Genomic DNA, 19,214 nt, shown 5'->3' on the forward strand with positions numbered 1-19,214 from the left:
TTTAACAAACACTATTTTATAAGAGATAGAGATGTTTCCTTACGTTACTTGTGAATAATTGTTGCCTACCAATACCATTAATTTTTTTTTCTAATCTTTATTTTGTCATCATGACTAGCAAATTGAACTCCAAATGATTTGGAGTTTGATTTGTGTTGTACTTTGATTTAGGTTGTGGCTCTTCTTCCAAAAGAGTTTTCCCAAATAATATAGCATTATTGGAAGAACTCTATTTGGAGAAAGAGCTACAACAATTTGCAAATAAAACATTTTTTTCTATACATTATAATATTCATGGTTGTTAAATTCCCGATTTTATGAGTACGATTTTATGATTTTTTACACTAAAAACCCTTATTATTTTACGATTTTAAAGTTGAATCGCACTCGATTTTACGATTTTACATATCGAATACCCTTTTATGATTTTAACAATCTTGATAATCTTTTGATTTGATTTTTTAAGAAAGCAAGAGAAAAAAAAAAGTAATATAAAATATAAGATTGACACTATTGTCGAAAAAAAAAATGATCATTGAATAAGATGGATCGTTGCAGGCAAGGAACCATATATGAGAGAAAAAGAGAAAAGAGAAAATATTTAAATAACAAAGATAAAATAATCAATTAACACAATAAATATTTATCATTTTTAGTATATCACAAGAGTTTATATCATTTTATCAAACTTCAGGGGCCTTTGGTGTAATTTACCCTTTAATCATCTCAATCAATTAATATGTTGGTCCCCGCTTTAATTATGCTTTACCGAGTGCTCTAAAGCAAGTCATGAATCGCATTCACGTTTAACATCTCGCTTAACTTTTGGCATATCCCTTAGGGCATTTAGCCCACGTGTCAAAAGACTATTGGCGGGATTTATTAAAATTTTGGCGATTGCAGCTGACGATAGTATTTCCCTCGCTTCGTCCTCAACAACAGTCCAAGAGTCGGTGACCATTAAATGGGTCGCCGGTACGATATCGTCCCCATTGCAGAGACTTTAGTCCCTCACATTTCGGCTGCAAACTGTAGCGTTATCTGATTTTCCGGTGAACGGATGGCTAACGACTTCTCCAGCTCCGTGGCGTACGGCCTGAAGCTGTCGAAGCGAATTTACTACGGCAAGGATGCGGCGCTGGCACCGCCGAAACCGGAGGCGATGGAGGCGCCGGCGTGTTATCTTCCGACGGCGCCGATGGTGTACGCGGTGGTATCGGACCCGTCGATCGTCGATAATCCGGACGTTCCGAGCTACCAGCCGTATGTCCACGGCCGGTGCGACCCGCCGGCGCTGGTTCCGCTTCACATGCACGCGATTGCGATGGAGGTGGATTGTTTCTTGGATACTGCGTTCGTTACAGTCAGTGGAACTTGGCGTCTTCATTGTATTATGGCTGGTAAAAGCTGCGATTGTCGCGTAGCGATTCCCATGGGCGAGCAGGTAAGGACTGTCCAGAGATTGTCACTTGGCTGCTAGTCGCTAGATAATGAATTTTCTGCTTTGTGGGGAAATGACTGTCACTAAACATTGCTCTCGGTGTCGTTATGGCTAGAATTGGTAACAATGTAAATGGAACATTACCTTGTGGTTTGTTAATGAGAAACAGAAAATTCGTCTTTTAACGGCAACGAAGGGGGATGCTTGAAATGGTGATAATTTTGAATTTTTGATTCGTCCTTATCCCGAGAATAGTTTCTTGTACTAACAATAGCGTATTCTGCAAGTTCAACACGGGAATTTATAATTAGGCCTTTCTGGCTTCAATCAACTTAAAAAGAGACAGGATTTCCTATTATGTAAATGCACTGAAAAGAGACATGGGTGCCGGATTTTGTTGAGGAAAGCGTAATATTTTATTTATATGCCGCATTATTTTATATTGTCTTCTGTTTTTTTATTTTGACCAGCAAATGATAGTACTTACCGTGGAAGCTTGCTTGTTCTTGCTTCTTGTATGTAACGTTTTTCCAAGAATTCAGTCATGTTGAGTAAATGTTGATAGTATGCTGAAAATTGGATTAATCAGATATTTGCGATGAATGCTTATGCTGTATAAGATTGGTAGAGATTTGGCTTTGTGGACATATTGTTTAGTCAGTACAGATAATAGATAATTTCATGTTAGCACTAGCTGTTTGATGCTTATACAAGTGCAACAAATTGAATGTTACACATAAATATTGATTTTGCTTGTAGGTCATATTAAATCTCCTATGTGCTTGAGTCTGGTATTCTTGGAGGAACCCCACAATTACCATGACACACATATCCAGCCAAAATATTGTGTCAGTGACTGCTACTACAGAACATTATTGAATAGAACTATCATTAGAAACTTGGACGAATTAGATATTGTTGGATGTTTGGCTGAGTTGCATTCAATTCTGTGATTCAAAGTCACTTAGTTGGGAGATCATGCCATTTAGTTAAATTTTCATAAGCTCTACTCCTCTGAGGATTTCAAGAATGGAAAGAAGTGATTAGTATTTACATGATTGATGCTTCCTTGAAGCCATTAGTGCTAGTTTTGGGGATTCTGTTCAACATTATGCAGTGGTCATGGGTTGCTGCCATCTTAACATTGTTGATATAGTTGGCATAATCTTAATTAACCTCTTATAATATAGTACTTTATATTCTGTGGTGCCAACTTTTATTCTAGATGAACTTTCTTATTGGGTCATGATTTTGCAAAAGCTGTGTGTGTTCTTTTCTTCTTGAGATCACAAATGATAATAGACTTAAAAGTTCCTGTTTGTATATTCTTTTGCATATAGCATGATTGAATAAGTTGTGATGTGACCTAGCTTTCCGAAGGTCATACATTGACATTTCTTTATGTCATATTATTTCACAATTTTTTGCTCTTGTGCATAGCATTTTCTTTCTTAATTGCAAAAGTTTTTTCAAGTTCTCAAGAAAGGCACATCTGGCTAACAGGGTTCAGTTCTAGGTCTTGAGATTGATGTTGGTAGAAGATCATATCATACTCAATTAATCACATTGGAAGATGCAAGAGACTCAGAAAAGGTAGTGAAAGCCAAAGATGGGCTCTTACTGAGACGCCAGATATATACGCTAAAAGTTGCGCAGGTAATAGTCCATATAAAATTTGAACTAGGGGTTCTCGTCCATTTATATGAATCCATGTGTGTTTCTGTTGTGTTCTGTTTTTTTCCGATCAATCTATATTTATGTTTAAATTCAAGGTTGAAGGCGGAACAAATCTTTTTATCAAAGTCAATTGGTCTCAGAAGCTATTGTATCAGGAAGGTCAATTCTGTCTGAGTCTTCCATTTAGTTTTCCAGCATATGTCAAACCTATAGGTAGGAAGATCAGTAAAAGAGAGAAGATAGTGCTGAATGTGAATCCTGGAATTGGGACTGATGTTTTATACAGAGCCAGTAGCCATCGTCTAAAGGTATATTGTTGTTTAAATTTCTGATCCAATGACAATTGACAAGGTTACTCAAATAACAATATTCTTTTATGAACAGGAAGTAAGACACCAGTTTGGGAAATTAGGTGCCATTTATGAAGCAGAAGTTTCAAAATGGTCCAATGCTGACTTCTATTTCTCATATGATGTAAGACCTTGGACCCTAGGTGCTTATTTTCTGTTTACAACAATATCTATGCCTACCTCATCATGGCCCAGAAGTGGATTTTATGGTTACGATTATTGTAACTTGTTCATACTTGATATTAGGAGCCTATTTGAAGAAATATTTCTTTCTGGAGATTACTGACTCCGTATTATGTTGCATTTCAGGTCTCTTCAAGGGATATATTTGGTGGTTTGCTATTACAATCTCCATCACTTCATGATGTTGATCAGAGAGAGATGTTTTGCCTTTATCTTTTCCCCAGCAATAGCCTGAATAGAAAGGTTATTTTAAATTTTCTAATATTTTAATTAACTTCCCAAGAGAAATGTCTGCTGATCTGTATGCATTTTATGCTGTATTACATTCTATGTGTATACTCACTTCTGTTATATATTTAAGTCTGCTACGTGTATACTCACCTTGTAATAGTAAATATGAAGGTTTTCAGAAAGGAAGTGGTATTTGTTGTTGATGCTAGTGGAAGCATGCGGGATTCCCCTCTCGAGAATGCAAGAAGCGCTCTATTGGCAGCCCTCTCAAAGCTCAATCCTGTAGATTCTTTTAATATTATAACTTTCAACGAGGGCACTAGGTTATTCTCATCATCAATGGAGCTGGCAACCAAGGAGGCAACAGAAAATGCCACTCACTGGATTGGCAGAAATTTTATTGCTGAGGGTGGCACAAACATTATGCTTCCCCTAGATCAGGTAGTTTCAACTACTCAACATGTTTGATTCGACCTGAAATTATTCTCCATCCATAATTTGGATTCTTGGTTTAACTTTGGGTTTTTTCAAGCGATATTCTTCATAATATATTATGCCTATGTACATGAGGACAAGGGGAAATTCTATGGGTGATGTCCATTTACCTCCTTAAAATGTGCAATACATAAATGCAACTTAACATCCTGCACTTCTTTCCCCTTTGAACTGTCTGATGAACGGGCATCAGGCTGACATATCGTTTCAAACCTTTTGTGTTTATAGCGTTGTAATTGGTGCTTACATGGGACTTTTTGTCATAGATTGGCTAATATCATATAGAAGGTGACTTACTCTTTTTTATGGCCCATGCATATTTTCACAACAATTAGATGGCTTAGATGACAGGAATGGCAGCATCATTTGCTTTTTTTTTTTTGCTAGTTCTCCTGAATCAGATACATTTCTAAATATTCTATTGTTAGCATGCGCTAATATGTTCTTCACTATTTTGGAAGTATGTTAAACTTATCTTGTGCTTGTGAACTGCTTGTCAGGCACTAGAGATGTTGACCAAAACTTGCGATGCTATTCCTCTCATTTTTCTTATTACTGATGGGGCTGTTGAAGATGAAAGACACATTTGTGATGTTGTGAAAAGTCGCATTGCATGTAGAAGACCAATTTGTCCTCGAATTTACACTTTTGGCATAGGTGAGTGGTTTGACATTTTGTTTCACTATCATTATTGCAGTATTTTTTAGTTTTTGGCCTATTCACATGGAAATTGATTTGTTACAGTTTCACACTAGAGATGGTCTTCTACCTCCTTGTGTGCATGTACACTTAGTTTATGCATGTATGCCATGAATAGGGGCACAAATAAAATGTAACACATCAATATGTCTACTCAATACAATAATGCAATTTTTGCTTGTATCTCAATGATAATACTGCATCCTAACAATAAGGCTCCAACTAATTAAAGAAAGCTTCATGGAGGATAGAAGGTATGACCACAATGACTAAATTTATCACCTCCATCCATGTTGATGTGAGGCTGGCCAGTAAAACTCTTGAGACAATTTTCTTCCTGCACTCTTGTGATGAAATTCTGTTTTTTTTTTTTCAGTGTATGGCGGTGTGGAAATGTACTGTTTTTTTTACTTTTGGTCTAAAATGTTAAACATATAGTGGCCACATTTGATTGTGGTTCCAAATAATGTTTTTTGTTTCCAGAACCTATTTAACTCTGGTGGTCACATTTGACAAATTGGTTTTAAAAACTATCCATAGAGTTGATCTTAAAATACCCTTATTTTTAGGTAATAAAAATATGTGTTCGCTACTTAAAGAAATCATATATATGAAAATAAAAACTAAAATGAATCAAAAGTATTTTTCTAAATTTTATAGAGTTGTCAGTTCACAAAACAATTAAAACAGAGGAAACAAAGACAGATAAACTTTGACTAGGCAGTGCTTTCATTTTTGCATTGAATGTCTGCTGCCCCTTCGCTTCGAGCCATCCTCCCTAGGGCTGCAAACAAGTTGAGTCATGCCAGCCCATAAGGGCTCAAGCTCGTTTTTTAGAATTTTACCAAGCTTGGACTTAGGCTTGGGCTTGAGCTCTAGTTGATCTCAAAATTGAGGGTCGAGCTTGTTTATTAAAAATATATTGCGGCTCAACCTTGTTTCATTTATAGTAAATGAGCTTCAAATGAACGTGTTTTCAAACGAGCTTTTGAATTATTAAGTAGAACATATACAATTAGGATATTTATATATTTATTTTTTTTGAATATTTTAAGTAATATGACAAAAAATCTTCAGTTGTAAAAAACACACATTATCTCGGAACCAGCCTATAAATGAGCTTGTTTAGGAGGGGCTTAAATGAACTGAGCTTACCCAGCACCCTCAATCTCAAGCTCAACTTGTATACTAATTGTGCTTAAAAACCAACCTCAACTTGTTTGTTTAACTAAACAAATGAGCTTGAATGAGCCCAAATTGAGTAGAGCTTCAAGTCACTCATGAGCAGCCTTGTTCATTTGCAGCCCTAATCCCCCCTCTGGTACAAATCTCAACAACAACAATACTGTAACAAGCTTTCATACTATTCTGTAGGGGTCAGCTAGATGAATTATAGCTTTCCATTAATTTCTATCTATGGTCTTATATTTTGTAAAGCCCATATAATTAATATCAAACCTAAGTGTCTCCCACTAAATTTTTCTTTGTCTTCCTTCAATACCAATCCAAAAGTAGAGGATTTCCTATAGAGAAGTAAAGGTTGTAAATGTGATAGCCTTTTGCATAGAAGCCAAAATATTAAGGTTAAGAATGCCTCATACCTTTTATTATGAAAAGATAATACAGGAACCTTATTTGTTTTTCCTCTTGCAAAACTTAAAACCCTTCAATCTACCTACTAGGATTAAACCCCTCAAGGTGTAGATGGCTACTATTGAACTCTGTAACATATCACAAGTTACCTTCTGCATACTAAGTATTGGAATGATGCTTTTGATCTCTTCATTTCTTTCTTCTTTCTATGTTTTTTAGCATGAGATTAATTCATAGTCTCATCTTATATACTTGCTTGCACAAGGATTGTGCTTCCTTGGTAGTACTTAACAGTGAATCCAGACATTAATTCATAGTCAACTCTGTCTTCCATTTGTTGAGTTCTCTTATATTCCTTTTGGGGAATTTTTATTTTCAAATTATTTACTGTTGATATGTACACTCTCTCATTTCTTTGACGGTCATTGTCTGACCTTCCAGCTACAATCATATTGGGACTGTCAGTCTATATATTCAATGTAGTTAATGCTGTTTGAGCATGCAATCATACCATGTCAACTCATGTTCCCTTGTCTAATCACAATATTGATACTAATTTAACTTGTTAAGTAAATATGTACAGCAGCCATTCATTTATGTACTGCATTTAAGGCAGGATAAATTGGACTCTGCAATCTGTTGTATTATATCTTTCCTGATTTCTACCTTTCCAGGTTCATATTGTAATCATTACTTCTTGCAAATGCTAGCACAAATTGGGAAAGGCTACTATGATGCTGCATTTGATGCAGGTCAGTATAGTTTCTGTGTGAAATGAATTCTTTCGCTTGTTTCCTTTATGATGTTGCTTATTTATCTTCATTTTGTCACTGCACACTAGAAAGCCAATGCCAGTACTTGGTAAAAGAAACAAAAGTTAGTGTTTGGGAACTTACTTTCACCAATCACTTTACAAGTTGATGTTTTGTTCAAAAACAAGTCAGCCTTCCCTTCTCAGAAGTGGGCACTTGCAATAAAGCTTTCTAATGCAGCAAACTTAGCTGGGTTCAGACGTTTAGTTTCTTTCAGAAATGTGGACTTCCAATGAGTAAAAGAAAAATGAGTAAGCAATTTGATGAGAAAGTAGAGGGAGAAAGCATAACTGTTTCAATCAATAAGGGATTGAATGATTACCTAATATTTTCATCTTTATCTTAGTTCTTCCACAATTTGATTTGGACCAATTCCAAATCCTCAATTACAGGAATCGCCTTTGAAACTCCGTTATATAGCTAGAAATTAGGTCTTTTCACATTAATCTTCTAAAGAGGATTATGGACTTTTTGATTCAAATTCTTGGATAAAGAAATCCTCAGTCGATGTAATGGCAGAAATGGAAATTCATGAAGCATTTTCAGCTAGCTCTGCTGCCTCTTAATGTAAAAAACTGATTAGCAATTATCACATGCTATTCAAAAGGTGGTTGTGTTAATCTTTGGGCATGCCGATCAGGTGGCATGTTAAATCATAAGGCACAACTTTTCAGTTTTTGTTGTTCTTGGGTGACCAGGCTGTTGGTCTCAAGGATATAATGCCAGCTAATTCTTTTATTTTTTCTGTTCTTCTCAGATTTAATTGGCTCTCAGATGCAAAGCCTATTTGAAACTGCTTCGTCCATCACTTTTGCAAATATCAATGTTGACACTTTGGAAGACCTGGATTCACTTGAGGTACACTGATTGTGATAATATATATATATATTTTTTCTCTTTGTGCTTGTATGTTTGGCGTATGTATCAACTCTATGAGATATTCATCTGCAAACTGGATTCACTGTTAGCATATCAGTTTAATCTTTGAAATAAAATATTTCCTACTCAACATCATGTTTTCTGTTCCATATAAGTTTGATTTGTGTGATTCATTGATGGTGCATTGACCAGTAAAACATGGATAAGTATATCTTAATGAAAACATTTGTTGTTTGGTGTTAGGATTTTAATTAATACTAGTTCATCCTCGTGAGACGTACGGAAATTCATATGTATTAAATTTATTTAAAATTGACAATGTGACAACCATAAATTCCATCTATAGGTTTCAAGAACTACACATTTTTCATAAACTAATAATTAATTTAACATATGATAAATATAAATAGATTATATAAAATAATAAATAATATGACAACATATAATTTATATAAATTAGTAACATAAATAATAAAAATATAAAACATAATAAAATTTTCAAAAGAAATATGACAACATATGATAAATATAAATAGCCTATACAAAATATTAATTTTGTCAAAATAACTTAAACGACTTATTTAAAATAATTTAATTTTGCCTAAATAACTAATTTAACGTAACCTACAAACTAATTATTTTTCAAAATTAAGTAGTAACATAAACATATATAAGATTTGTACTTTTTTTGCATGAAACTAATTAAGGGTTTTAGAATTTTGAGTGGTGGTTTTATTGAGAGAGAATGAAAGGTAAATTATGGGAAATAAAATAAAAAATTAAATTTATTTTTTTAAAAAATATACTTGGCAGTCGGTATTTGGTGATATTACTTGATATCTCAAGATTTCTCCCGATTTAAAAAAGTCTCTTTTTTTCTGTAATTTATTTTAATTAAAATTTTATGTTAATATTTAAAAATTAATAATATAGATTAGATCTTGCCTCTTCATATACCAACATGCTTACACATTCTCCAAATACTATTCAACCATGAATAAAACCATTTACAGTTTTCAAGAACTACATGTTTTCCACAAATCTAGACTTAATTAATGACCTATAAAAATCCCATTTCAGGTAAGAAAAAAATAAACAAAATATAATAAAATATCGAAATAGAAAGTGGAAATGGGCAGGAAAAAAATTTGATGGCTGTTTTGTTATAATATATATATAGATGTCCGGCACAAAGTTTATCACCTTGTGTATATGAAACAAATGAAGTTTCAGGCAGTTCCCATTAGGCCAATTTCTTCTTGTCTTTTGCTTTCCCCCTAAGATATTTGACTCAAAATGTTATTGAGAGCTGGCTACCTTCTTGACGTGTGTGCTGTGTAGTTTAAGCAATGGACACATGTTCTCACAAGTGCTCGGAGAATCTCCCATTCTAAAAGATGAGGATAAATGTGGATGGATGTTCAACAAGTGCCAGGTGCTGTGGAACAAGTGTCGTGTCCAACACAATATGAGGCCATATTTGAAGTGTCTGAGTTTCATACAGTTCTATTGGGCAATAGGAAAGAGGAGAGTTGGCTAAGATGGTATCTGGGTCAACTAGAAGAATGCAATAAGAGGGTTTAAGGTCTTAAAACTCGGTGTTCAAGACTAATAGGATATCAATAATTTTACACAAGTGAAATTTGGAACTTCACAACAGAGTAGTATGTCAGACAGAGAAAAACTTGCTGTTGCCATTGCCAATTTTTGGAATTACCAGGACTGCTTTTTCTGGGCCAACCTTGGAGATGGGCAAGATGACAATTTTTTGCCCCTGTTGGCAGTTCCACTCTGCTGTCTAGGTCGGCCTAAAAATCATTTCCCTTACCAGAAGTCATGACAGATGATTAATGATTTTTTGCTCAATAGTTTGCAGATAATAGTTTTATACTTCTCTTGCAGCTGCATCTATTGTAGATACCAGGCCCATGACCTTGACCTGACTACCAGTTTTCAGTTTACTGATATGGCATTTGTTTCACATAACCCCACCGATTCAGGTACATCTATGACATGTTTTTTTTTCTGTTTCCCTTCCGGCAGTTATACCCAAATCATATTCCGGACCTTTCCTCTGCAAGTCCATTGATTGTGTCAGGCAGATACTGTGGGAAGTTTCCTGACCATTTGAAAGCAAGTGGACTGTTACCAGATATGAGCGATTTCAGTTTGGATTTGAAAGTGCAACAACCAAAGGGGATTCCTCTGGACAGAGTAATGTTTCCACTAATTTATCATTTTTGAACTTAATGAAACTGATAGGGAGCTTCATCTCATTTGAGCATCATTTTACAGCTTTGCTCGTGCTTCCTATCTTGATTTATATTTCTGAGCATAGCTATTTCATAAATGCCTTTTTACCATCAAGACAGATTATTTTGTCTTCATGAATGAATGACAATAAATAAATAAAGTATATAAATGGGAATCTTAGTGATACAAGTTTTGTCCTCTGATTGTTGCCTTTGTTTGCAGGTGATTGCAAGGAGGCAAATTGATATTCTCACATCTCATGCATGGTTTTCTCAAGATAAACAACTAGAAGAGAAGGTTTGTTTATTGATTCCACTTAAGAATTGGCTTACCAGTTAATAGTATGGGACACTGGTTATGTCAAATTTATTTTCGTCCATAATAGTGAATAGTAAAATAAGCTTGGATATGTTATTGAATATTTGACAGTTTATCATTGGGCATGTAGACACAACTACTTCTGAAAATCAAGAAATGAATGTAGTCAGAAGTTTGGAACAGACGGTAAATCATCATTTTTTTGGATGCATAAAACAACACAACTGTTCATTTCTTAAGTAACAAATAAATATTGTATAATACTAAATATTACCTTTCTATACGTTATATATTAAGGAACGGGAATTGAATGCTCTCATGTCCTTATGTAAAGGGTGTTTGTAAATACATTCGAAGTAGTAAGAGTATAAAGTTTCAAATATTGAAAGTCCAAGAAGGGATGGGTGTGTAAGTCTATGATTTTGTTTGTTTTAATCTTCTGTACACATTTTACTTTTCTACCTCTCTTCGTGTCAATATTATTTACGTGGTGATTTTAAAAAAAATTATCATAACAGTACAGTCCATTTGGAAGTTTGCCCAACATGTTTCCTCCACATGCTTTTCACATTTGGTGGCTATGGACATGGCATGGTAGCTGCCTCCATGCTTCCTGGATCACAGAGAAGTATGTCTTTCCTCCGCCATAACAACTGTAGGCAAATTAGGATTTGAAACAAGCAGTGAATTCTTGCTTGATTAATTTGACTAGAAACAAGAAAGGGATTAAATACAACGGTTATTCTTATCTTTTCTCCTATAAAGTAGGAAATGAGATAAGATATGCTATCTCCTAAATTTTAGGATACCCTATCTCCTAAATTATAGAAGCTAATCAAACTTTAAAATACAAGTTTACAACATGTAATCGACAAGATTTTAAAGTCTTATCATTATCCCATCTTTGAGCCTCTTCAAACTTTGAACTTCTCTTTCTCGTTCAACACTCCCCCTCAAGTTGAGGAGTAGATGCTAGTCATCCCCAGCTTGCCAATTAGACATTCAAATCCGGGTCTTACAATTTGATCATTGGTAGGAATATAAAACAAAATTATTCCCCCTTCTTCAATTTCTCGTTTTATAAAGCTTCAATCTATCCTAATATGTTTCATGCGATCATGTTGGATAGAATTCTTTACTATGCTTATTACTGACCTACTATCACTGTTATACCCTTGTAGGTTGAACCAAGGGTATCTTTAGGTCTCCCAATAGCCTTTCTAACCAAATAACTTCACATATTCCTTGAGCTATAGCTCGAAATTCTGCCTTAGTACTACTACGAGCCACCGCTGATTGCTTTTTACTTCTCCATGTCACAACATTTCCCCATACCTTGGTACAATACCTAGTTATTGACCTGCTGTCCTCACTTGAGTCTGCCCAATCTGCATCCACAAATCCTTCAATTTCCCTTTTCCTGGTTTTCTGAAACATCAACCCTTTTCCAGGGGTTCCTTTAAGATATCTTAGTACATGAAAAATGGCATCCATGTGTCTTCGTGTGGGTGAATGCATGTATTGACTTATTTTACTTACTGCATAGGCTATGTCAGGCCTAGTAAGCGACAAATACATCAATCTTCCTACCAAATGTTGGTACCTTTCCTTGTCTACAGGGACATCACCATCTTCTTCTCTTGATTTCTATCCTTTGTCTAGTGGAGTTCCAGTAGGTCTACATGCCATCATCTCGGTGTCCTTTAGCAAATCAATGGTGTACTTCCTTTGTGAGATAAATAATACTTCTCAGCTTCTATCAACCTCTGTGCCTAAGAAGTATTTCATAAGCCCGAGATCCTTCACTTCAAATTTGGCCTTCAGTTGTCCCTTTAAGGTTTCAATCTCTTGTATGTCATCTCCTGTTACAATAATATCATCAACATAAACAATTAGAATAGACTTCTTTCCATTTTCTGTGGTTTTCACAAATAAAGTATGATCGACCTGTCTTTGTTGATATCCAAACTGAATTAAGGTCACGCTAAACTTTTTGAACCAAGCCCTATGTGATTGCTTCAAGCCCTATAATGACTTCCTCAGTTTGCAAGCATTTCCTATACCAGCCTCATCTTCAAAACTTGATGGGATTTTCATATATATTTCCTCATCCAAATCCTTATTTAGAAATGCAATTTTATATCAAATTGAAATAGTGGTCAATTTAAATTTACAACAATAGAAAGGATTACTCGGATAGAATTTAATTTTTCCACAGGAGCAAAGGTCTCCTCATAGTCTATAGGTTTGAGTAAAACCTTGGGCTACCAACCGAGCTTTATATCTTTCAACACTGCCATCAGATTCGTGCTTCACAGTAAATACCTATTTGCATCCAACTATTTTCTTGTCTAAGGGTTTTTTCACTATATCCCAAGTACCATTCCCAACTAGTGCCTTCATTTCCTCCATAACTGTTGTTTTCCATTTAGGATCTTGCATAGCTCTCTGGATGTCTTTCAGAACTACTATACTGTCAACTTTAGCAATAAAACCTTTGAACTTAGGAGATAACTTAGCATAAGTCAAATGATTTTTGATAGAATATTTTGCACAAGACCTTACCCCCTTTCGTGGGACTATTGGCATTTCCCAATCTAGCCCATCCTTAGGTATAGCATCACTGTCAGTGCGATGTTCTGTGCTGTTTCTTGACATATCTCCTTCAAAGCTGCAGTCATCCTCTGATGGACCAGCTTTTGGTAGAGATGATTGGCATTGCTGCAGTCCTGTTTGGTTCCTTGGTCGTCGGGAATAGACAAATTGAGGCTGAGAAACAATTGTCTGAGGCTGGGATGAATAGGACTGACCAGAACAATGGTCAGAAGTTGCTAGTTTTGAATCAGGGGCTGTTTCAGGAGCTGCTGGGCTGGTTTCAGGAGCTGCTGGGCTTGTTTCAGGAGCTATTGGGGCTGCTGTTGTTATAGGCATTGATTCCACTGTCAGTGTATTTTGGAGTTTCTCCCCCTTGAGAATACACTGGCAGTGAAAAAGGAAGAGCAGAGATAGGATTAGCAGGTATATCTATGGAGGAGGTGGACTGATAGAAGGGAAGATCTTCATAGAATGTAACATCGGTGGAGATGTAATACTTGCGGTTCATAGGACAGTAACACTTGTAGCCCTTTTGGGTAGGGGAATAACCAATGAATAGACATTTTAGGGTCTTGGGATCAAGCTTAGTGTGAGAAATACTGTGGTTGTGAACATAGACAACACAACCAAACACTTTAGGCTCAAGAGATTGTAAGAATGGAGCATGAGGATATATGGCACAAAGGGGTGTTTGGAAGTTCAATGTCTTGGAGGGAAGACGATTTATGAGATAGGCGACCGTAAGAACTGCCTCCCCCCAATAAGAATTAGGGACATGAGTGGTGAACATCATGGCTCTAGCAACTTCTAAGAGATGCTTATTTTTTCTTTCGGCCACACCATTTTCTTGTAGTGTGTAGGGACAAGAACTTTGGTGCACAATCCCATTGTCAAGTAGGTAATTGGTTTTGTCATGTGAAAAATATTCCCTCCCATTATCATTTCTAAGAATATGAATAGAAGTTTGGAATATATTCAAGACAAAGTTATGGAATCATTTGAAAATACTACTAGCTTCGGATTTATTTTTCATAAGATATACCCAACAAGCCCTAGAGTGGTCATCTATAAAGGTAATGAACCACCTAGAACCTGAAATATTTGGGAGTTTAGAAGGGCCCCAAATGTCACTATGAACCAAATGAAATGGTGATGAGGGTTTATAGGATTGGATGGAATGATGAGCTCTAGGCTGTTTTGCAAGAGTACATTGTTCACATGAAAGAGTTTGATCTTTATTAATGAAGAATTGAGGGTACAAAAATTTAAGATAAGGGAAACTAGGATGTCCTAAACGTTTATGCTATAACATAGCTTTGGCATTTGCATTAACATTTAGAACAACTTTATTCGAATGGAATGGATTTGAGGGACTTCCTTTCAACCAATAGAGACCATCCTTAGCTTCAGCACTGCCAATCATTATTCCCGAGGCTTGGTCTTGAAATAAACAGAAGGATGGGAAGAAAATCACTTTGCAATTCATGTCATTTGTAATTCTATTCACTGATAACAAGTTGTAGCTTAATCCTAGCACATATAGGACTGCATTAAGTTTTAGGCTAGAAATACAAACTTTACCAAATCCCAAGGCAGGAGAAATAGTACCATCAGCCGTAGAGATATGAGATATCAATAAGTGTTTTACATGGCCTATATTCAGTCATACAGTCCATAGAATTAGACATATGGTTAGATGCCCCAGTGTCTATTATCCATACATCCTTAGGAAGCCGTTTTGACACCAAAGAGTAGTGAGGATTACCTTGCAGAGCAACTGATGCTGTAGATTGATGATTAGAAGGGCTAGCCAGGCTTCTACCTTGATTTAACAGTTGGTATAGGGTCTAGATTTGTTTCTCTGTTAGATTCAAATATGTTGTTTTGTCCTTTTCCCACTGGTTTTGGTTCATTCTCACTAGATGTAGCAGCTACATAAGCTGATCTGGTACTTTCTCTCTTATTCTTTGGCTTCCAATTGGTGGGTTTTCCATGGATCTTCCAACAGGTCTCTCGCATATGATATGGTTTCTTGCAATGATCACACCATTGCTTCTCCCTCCCTGCATCCTTTTGGGCAAACTCCCCTAAACAGTAACAAGAGCAGAATGTTGATGAGCTAGGACATCAACCAATTGAAGCATCACCTTGCGTCAGCTTTCTTCTTGTCTAACTTCTGCAAAAACTTCTCTTAAAGTAGGCAGAGGCTTAGTACCCAAAATCCTGCCACACACTTCATCTAGATCACTGTTAAGTCCATGGAGAAAATAAAAAGTTCGATCTTTTTCAACCATCTTGTTATACTTAATACTATCAGCAACATTCTCCCAAACAGTAGTATAGAATAAGTCCATCTCATGCCATAATTCTACCAAAGTATTGAAATAATCTGTAACATTCGAGTTACCTTGTTTGGTGTTTCTTATAGCTGACCTAATTTCAAAACTTTGAGATGAATTTTCAAAATCTGAGTACATCTCTTGCACTTAATCCCAAATCTCCTTGGCTGTTTTGTGGAAGAGATATGTCCTTCCAATCCTAGGCTCCATGGAATTTATTAACCATGCCGTGATGGTTGAATTTTCTGCTTCGCAAGTGCTGTAAAAGGCATCTGTTGATGGAGGAGCAGAAATTGCACTGGTGAAATAGCCTGTTTTTCCTTTTCTCTTGATCACTAGTAAAACGGATTGAAACCACTCCCTAAAATTCCTCCCATTTAGTTTATGGTGAGTAATTTGTAGTGGATGGTTGTCGATTGGATGGCTGGACAAATTAGGGAAAGATTGAGAAGGAGTAGAGGGTTGAATCATACTCGGGGAACTGCTGGCTGAGGTTTCAGTAAGGATATGGTTTTGATTTGCATCGGCCATGATCTTTGAGGAAGGGAGCAGCCGGAAGAAAAAAAAAAAAAAAAAACTACTTAGGGATCTTGCCTAGGGCTCTGATACCATGAAACAAGCAGTGAATTCTTACCTGATTAATTCGACTAGAAACAAGAAAGGGATTAAATACAACAATTATTCTTATATTTTCTCCTATAAAGTAGGAGATGAGATAAGATATGCTATCTCTTAAATTTTAAGATATCCTATCTCCTAAATTATAGAAGCTAATCAAACTTTAAAATACAAGTTTACAACATCTAATCAACAAGACTTTAAAGTTTTATCATTATCCCATCTTTGAGTCTCTTCAAACTTTGAATTTCTCTTCCTCGTTCAGCAGGATTGAAACAAGAAGCACGGTAAGAAGTTGTTTGCTTTGAGAGACATCCAGTGGCTAATTATGATCAATGCGTCTTTGTCGAGGATCTGTGCATTTACAGTTTTGTAATGCTGTAAATCATATTTGTCTGATCGATGGGGTTTTCATCCTATACAAGAAATGATTGAATGATGTTTGGACCATCCTGGGTCTTCTTTATGCCTTCCTTTGTCTTCATGATCTATTCAGATATTTGTGCCTGGTGTATGGTGACTGGATTTAAGTTTAGATGTCATATGACCCCAGGGTTCTGATGTTCGTATCTATCTTATGACATTCAATTGATTAAGCTGATTTTCATGTATATCTTATACTATAAATAGTTGATGAGCTATTATTGCTTCTTGTAGGTAGCAAAAATCAGTATCCAGTCAGGGGTTCCATCTGAATATTCCCACATGATCTTAGTTCAGACTGACAAAGTAAAACAAGATTCAGATTCAGTTTCAACAGAAGAGGTATGCTTCTGGCTTCCGTGCTAGCAAATCATCCTTTCCAACTACCTATACCTTTTTACTGATTTGTTAGTGAATTATCTCATTGTTGTGGCGTCATGGACATAGATTTGTTAAAGGCCAAACCACGTTACAAATATTGTGTTAATTTCTGGGTGTGATTGAGCGTGATGCCATCCTAACATGGAATTGTTGGCCAAATTCATATTTTTGCCTCTATATTTTTACGTTTTTTTTGTGTAGTTATCCGAACTTTTTATTATTTCAATTACACTCTTAAACCTAATTTTTCAGTCAATTTAACTCTTATATTTTGACTTTTTTTTTTTTTGTGTTACAACTCAAACATTTCGTTGTTTTGATTACAGCCCTGAACTTATATTTTTGAGTCAATTTAACTTTTGTATTTTCACGTGTTAAAAAAAAAAAGATAAAGTGAGGTGATAAAGTACACATCATATTTTGTTTACGGCAAAATACATAAGTTAAATTGACTTAAAAATACTGGTCTAGGGGTGTAATCTAAATAATAAAAAGTTTGAGTTATTACATAAAAAAAAAATCCAAATACATGGATTAAATTGACATGAAAATACAGGTTTAAGGCATAATTGAATCAACGAAAAATTTGAGTAGTCATGCAAAAAAAATGTGAAAGTAAGGGAGAAAAATATATGTTTCACCCCGAATTATTTCATGTGCATCACTCAAAGAAATTTGTTGAAACTTAGCTTCAAATGTAAACTTGCAGAAGTTGGCTGACAAGAATGACCAGAAGATCATTTTCCTGCGAAACGTAGGCCTTGGCTTTGGCAACTTGGTTGCAACTGCCGAGAATCTTCCTCCGTTTCAAGAGGAAAAATTACACGAATCCTCGGAGATCATCGCGAAGGCTGCAGCCCGATGTTGCGGTAGGTTGCTCGATCGCTGCTGCTGTATGTGCTTCCTTCAGACCTGCTCGCGGCTGAGCGACAGATGTGCCGTAACTTTCACACAGCTCTGCACTGCTCTTGCCTGTTTAGAATGCTTCAACTGTTGTTTTGAGCTCTGCTGCAATTGTGACCTGTGCTAAAAGAGAGGGCCATGCCCGGATTGTAAATGCCATATATTGGCAGCATTCGGCTGTTCCACTGCACAGCTGTTTCATTGTATATTGTAGTGTGAATTTTATTTGCCTGGTACTGGTGGTTGCAGTAGAAAATTGTGATTCATCGGGTCATAGCTGGGCTAGTTGGCGTGTCAACCATAAGGTGCTACCTTGTACAAGGTGCAAGAATTTGATCGTAAATACTTAAGCTATTCAATGAAATTAAGGCTCGCTGGGTGGGTAGGATAGGGGATGGTATATAATGGTAACGCACGAAACAATAAAGACTAAATTAGATTATCTTACTCTCTACAAAGATCAAACCACTTATATTATCACTTAAATAATAAAAATAAACAGTAAAGACTAAATTAAAGTGTCAAGTGAATCAAATTAAGTGGTCATAAGTGATTAGTGAATTCAAATATTTTGCTATATATATTTATATATACTCATTTAAAGAATATTAAAATAACTTTGGCTTATGCTAGTAAAAGTTGGTTAAAAATTAGAGCAAAGTTTGCATCCAATTTTTTTATATTGTTTAATAAAACAAATAAAAAGGACAATGTTAATAATAATTACATTAAAGTAGGCACGCCATAGCATTAAAGTGATACTTTATAAAATCTTGTTAAAATAACAATGTTTGTTAATAATTACATTAAATTTATAGTTTTTAAATAGTTATAGAACTAAATTGATGATTTTTAGACTAAATTGATAGGTTAAACTAGATTGATATTATTAACTCTGTCATCTATTTATTTTTGGTTTAATAGATACTATATATTTTTAACATTTTTAATTCATAATGTATAAAATGTCAAGATTCGGTATTTTAATTATTAAAAATTATTAATTTTATTTTTTATTCTGATA

General features: G+C 35.4%; 1 protein-coding gene across 1 annotated transcript; it reads left to right on the top strand.

Moving 5' to 3' along the window:
- The first annotated feature begins 938 nt into the window (after positions 1–938).
- Positions 939–18,456, top strand: LOC127795290 (uncharacterized). Its single transcript, XM_052326879.1, has 13 exons — positions 939–1,444; positions 2,945–3,097; positions 3,214–3,426; positions 3,503–3,592; positions 3,778–3,894; positions 4,054–4,323; positions 4,878–5,034; positions 7,344–7,421; positions 8,239–8,339; positions 10,404–10,574; positions 10,836–10,910; positions 17,141–17,248; positions 17,997–18,456. Exons 1-13 carry the CDS (start codon positions 1,061–1,063, stop codon positions 18,315–18,317), a joined length of 2,238 nt encoding a protein of 745 aa, XP_052182839.1. The 5' UTR covers positions 939–1,060; the 3' UTR covers positions 18,318–18,456.
- The last annotated feature ends 758 nt before the right edge of the window (positions 18,457–19,214 follow it).

Source organism: Diospyros lotus, chromosome 2, assembly GCF_014633365.1.
Source record: "Diospyros lotus cultivar Yz01 chromosome 2, ASM1463336v1, whole genome shotgun sequence".
Taxonomy (NCBI): Eukaryota; Viridiplantae; Streptophyta; class Magnoliopsida; order Ericales; family Ebenaceae; genus Diospyros; species Diospyros lotus.

Coding starts and splice junctions, on each gene's coding strand:
- LOC127795290 (XM_052326879.1), top strand. CDS start 1,061: ATGGCTAACGACTTCTCCAGCTCCGTGGCGTACGGCCTGAAGCTGTCG. Junction 1,445..2,944: donor CGATTCCCATGGGCGAGCAG/GTAAGGACTGTC, acceptor TCTGGCTAACAG/GGTTCAGTTCTAGGTCTTGA. Junction 8,340..10,403: donor AAGACCTGGATTCACTTGAG/GTACACTGATTG, acceptor CCCTTCCGGCAG/TTATACCCAAATCATATTCC.